Genomic DNA, 5034 nt, shown 5'->3' with positions numbered 1-5034 from the left:
AGTAATAAAATAATAAAAAGAAATAAAAAGCAAAAAATAAAACCTTAAAGATATTTTATCATAAATAAAAACTTAGATTTAAGACGGCACTTTTATTTCTTTATGTTAATAAAATGATTAATCTTAAGATGAAACAATAAATGATTTATAAAACATTACTTAAAAAATAAACATATCTGATATTCCTTTTAATATATAGCATTCAAGGTAGTCATCACAAATAACTGATTTTTTATAAAATAATAATATTTTGTAAGAATTATGCTCATAATAATAATAATAACAATAATAATAATAATAATAATAATAATAATAATAGTAATAAAAATTAAAGTAAATATAAAATCCATTAAATTCAATAAGTAAAGTTCAGGACTTTCTAATAAAATAAAATAATAATAATACAGAAGAGAAAATTATTGAAGAAACTAACAATATGTTTGTTGATTCAAATAGTGAAGATAATTATAGCAATTTCGATGAAAATAATCAAGAGTAAAAACAAGATAATTATTATAGTAATAACTTTAAAAATATATATTTTAATAATTATGAAGATAAAACTATAATTGAAAATTTAAATTAAGATAATAATAATGTTTTAAATGATTAATTGAATAGGTTGCTGTAATTAATTAAAATCGATAATTTTATTTAATTTAATTAAATTAGAATATTTAAGAATGAATATAAAAGAAATGAAATTTTTTGATTTTTAATATTATTTTTTTTAAAATATTGTTTAATTTATTATTTGTATATTTATATAATTTAATAATTTTTAAACAAAAATAAATAAATACTATACATGATAATAATAAATATAAATTAATATTTTTTATATTTGAATTTTTCATATTTTTATTATTTTCAGAATATACTAATTATTATATACTAGTAATTCTACATTATAAATATTGATAAATATAAAATATAATTAGAATTTACAATTAATAATACAATTTAATAAATTATTATATTCAAAAAACAAAAATTATAAAAAGAAAATTTCAATATAAATATAAAAAATTCGAATGTTTATATTAAAAAGTAAATAAAGAATTTTCTAAAATATCATATTATAAATTAAATTTATTTGATTATATTTTTAAAAAAGAATATATTTATTTTTTTGATGAATTATATATATTTATTGCTTATTTATAGATTTTTTTAGTTAAAACAATTAAAATAATTTTTTTTTTCTTTAAAAAAAATCTATTTAACATGGGAAATAAAGCTGGTTGTTGTGGCTAATTATTTCAATATAAAAATTAAAACAAGGAATAATGTAAAGACTTCTAGAATTCCTCATTATTTCCATTATAAACAACATCTGATAAATTAAATGTTTAAAATATATATGTATTTATTAAATAAAATATCCATTAAATATAATTATTTAAAAACAAAAAACAAAAAGTCAGACTTAAATTTAAATTTAACAACAAAAAATCGTGAATCTGATAATTTTTCATTCTAAAATTTAACATCATAATAATAACAATATTCAAATTAACATAAATAATACTAAAAACTATGTGAAATAGGTGAAGGTTCATATGGAAAAGTATTATAAGTAAAACATAAGGAGACTAATTAATAATATGCAATGAAAATAATTCGAAAAGATCGAGTTACAACAAATTAAAGAATAATGAAATCTACTTTATTGGAGAAAAATATACTTTTAAAAAGTAACCATCCATTCATTATTAAACTGTATTAATCTTTTTAATCATAATTTAAATTATATTTGGTAATTGAGTATATGCCAAATGGAGATATATATTCTATTTTATAACGAGTTCGTGTTTTTAACGAAAGTACAGCTAAATTTATTATTGTGTAAGTTATATTAGGAATCGAGTATTTGCATGAAAAAATCGGGGTTATGTATAGGGATTTAAAACCTGAAAATGTACTTATTGACGAATTAGGTTATATTAAATTAGCCGATTTCGGTTTAGCAAAAGAAATTGGCGAAGAAAATATTTCCTCAAAAGAAACTGCTCCTTTAGGGACTCCTTAATATTTGGCTCCTGAAATAGTTTTAAGAAAACCACATAAATAAAATGTAGGTAAAAATATATATTATTTATTATTATAAATATTAATTTTTTTTTTTTTTTTTTCATAAAAAATAAAATAAGACTTTTGGACTATAGGAATATTTTTATATGAAATGATTGCTGGAAGACCTCCTTTTTGTGCTAAAGGATAGTAAAATTTATATAAATAAATAATTTAAAATAATGTTCAATTTACTTCTAACTTTTCTTTCGAAGCTTAAGATTTTATCAAGAATTTACTTTAATCAAATCCTGAAATGAGAATTGGAGCTTAAGGATTCGATAGTATTAAAAAACATGCTTTTTTTTTTAATATAAATTGGAAATAAATAATTAATAAAGAATCTAAATCGCCTTTACTTTAATATACTAATTAATTAAAAATTATAAAAAAATAACAAAGAGAATAGTCTATATATGAAAGTCCAAAATCTACTAATGATATTATTAATTTTCCTTTATTTAGCTATGATCCTAAATAATCAAATTAAATATAAGAATAACTTTAATTTGATAAAAATTATTGAATTTTTGTTGTTGATTAGATAAGTATATAATAAAATATATTGGTTTTAAAATACAAAAATATATTTTTTTAAGTATAAATGTATATTTTATTATAATAATTAAATGTCGCTTATTTTCATAATTGATTTTTAATAATTTTTAAAAAAATAAAAAGTATTAAACATATGTGATTAAATATATATATATATATATATATATTTTTCATTATATTATATAATTTTATAATAAAATATTTAATATTATAATATATCATATCATTTAATAAAGTTTTATTAAAATTATTAATATCTATATGAAAATTAAATTTAATAAAATTATATTTTAATTAATATAAAACAAAAAAATATTTATAAAAATTTTAAATAATTTATTATTTAATACAAGTTAATATATAAGGAAAGTATAGTTATTAATAATTCTTTTATTAAATATTATTTTTTCGAAATAAAAAATGAATATATTAAATTACGATAATAATGACTAATAAAGTTATTTAAATTTGATAAGATAATATCTATTAAATGATGATTTAAAAAACAAACGAATAAAATCAAAAGACTTTAAAAGCCTACCGAAAAAAATAAAGAAAAAACCAACAATTTGGTTAATATAATTGATAATTCTAACAAAAAAATACTGATTTAAGAAAAAAACTCGAAAACAATATTTTTATAAATAAATGAAAGAAAGGATAACCTAAAAAATTAAAAAATGAAGAATAAAAATATATCAAAATTACTTTCAAAAGAAAATAATAATTTAAAATTATTTAAAATAAAAAAAAATTATAAAAAAATTTAAAAAATCCAAATTTATAAAAATTCAAAAATATTTCCCCAAAAAACTGTTTATAATATCACAAAATTAGTTCTTAATTAAGTCCCAAAATTGTCAATTAGATAATAGAATTTTTTAAATTTTATGTTCTGATGATTTATATATTATGTGTGTAAATTTAATTTATTAATATTTATAATAAGCATAAATGTTAATAGATATATTATTTTAATTTTAAAACATATGTATTTATTTTATATATTTAATGTTTAATATAATTATAATCTTCATTATATTAATTTTACTTAAATTTTTATTGTTTTTAAATATAAAAGAATCATACGACATATAAATTTAAATATTATAGAAGAAAAAAATCCACGTTTGGAATCAGACTAAATTTAATTAAATCTATGGAAGCTTAAATTCTTAATACTCTCAATTATAATATCGTTGGGAATTTAAATTATATATATTTGGGTTTTAGGAAGATTATGGCATATAGAATTTAATCTTTTGGGTTAAATGTGACTTTTTTTAATGAATTAATATTATATGACTATTTAATTTTTAAAAATATATACTTTTTGTAATATTCTATTTCCATTTTAAGGTTATGTTTTAGATAATGAATAAAAATAATAAATTAATTAATGTAGAATATAAAGTAAGATTATTAGTTTTATATATATATATATATATATTTATTTATATTTTTATAGACTCCATAAATTTTAAATAAATACAATTTGTTTTAATTTTTTGAAAAAAATATTTAATAATTTTTTTGAATTTTAATTTAATTTTTAAGGTTTTTTTGAAAAAAAAAAAAAAAGTTAAAGTTAAAGAAGTTTATATTAAAGTATTAAATTTTAAGATTAATAATAAAAAAATATCTTATTATTTTAAAGATTTAAATAATTATTTACTTATAAATATAAAAATAATTTTTATTTTGAAAGCTTTTAAAAAAACTAAACAAAAATTTAAAAATTAATTTTAAAAAGATAATTTTAAAAAAGAAATTTTCGATAAAAAAAAGGAAAATTAAAAAATATTATTTAGATATTTAAGATAATATATAAATAATTCATTTAAAATTTATAAATATTTCAATTTTTAATTATATACTTTTTTTTTTTACTTTGTAATGAAATTCTAGTCTATTATATAATATAATATAATATATATATTTAAAAGAATATGAAGTATATTTATTTATTATATTAATCAAAAATATAAATATTTAATTATAATTGAAAAAAATAATCCTGAAAATATATATAAACAAACTAATTTTTAATTATTTTCTTATTGTAAATCTTTAATTTATTTTTTAAATAGGGCCTCATCAATCATAAAAAATTACTTATTGGAGGTACTTTCTTTTATAATTTATTTTTAACTATCTTCATTTAATTCCATTTTAGCTTATAAATCATTAATAAGAATATTTTTTTATTTTAAATTATTTTATAATTATTCAATTTATTTATTTTATTCTAAAACAATATTTTAAAAGTACTAATTTTTTATTTAAATTTACTCATTTAAAGCTTATTAAATACTATATTTATTAACTAAATCAGTATTTGAGTGCTACAATGAATTTTTGAGAATATCAAGTAGTAAAATATCATCTATATTATAATAATTA

General features: G+C 14.6%; 1 protein-coding gene across 1 annotated transcript, besides 5 other annotated features; it reads left to right on the top strand. All coding sequences in view use genetic code 6, as the record gives it.

Moving 5' to 3' along the window:
- Positions 1-267: 267 nt before the first annotated feature.
- Positions 268-325: a microsatellite.
- Positions 326-1324: 999 nt separating this feature from the next.
- Positions 1325-2599, top strand: IMG5_061430 (protein kinase domain protein; the record flags this gene model as incomplete). Its single annotated transcript, XM_004037036.1, has 3 exons — positions 1325-1365; positions 1424-2081; positions 2154-2599. Coding segments are annotated over 3 exons (1143 nt in total), but the record flags the coding sequence as incomplete, so codon positions are not given.
- Positions 2600-3320: 721 nt separating this feature from the next.
- Positions 3321-3403: a microsatellite.
- Positions 3394-3427: a microsatellite.
- Positions 3428-4362: 935 nt separating this feature from the next.
- Positions 4363-4406: a microsatellite.
- Positions 4407-4452: 46 nt separating this feature from the next.
- Positions 4453-4505: a microsatellite.
- Between the last annotated feature and the right edge of the window lie 529 nt (positions 4506-5034).

The sequence above is a fragment of the Ichthyophthirius multifiliis genome (genome assembly GCF_000220395.1).
Source record: "Ichthyophthirius multifiliis unplaced genomic scaffold scaff_1120509250279, whole genome shotgun sequence".
NCBI classification, from domain to species: Eukaryota; Ciliophora; class Oligohymenophorea; order Hymenostomatida; genus Ichthyophthirius; species Ichthyophthirius multifiliis.
This window is presented reverse-complemented; position numbering and strand designations above follow the sequence as displayed.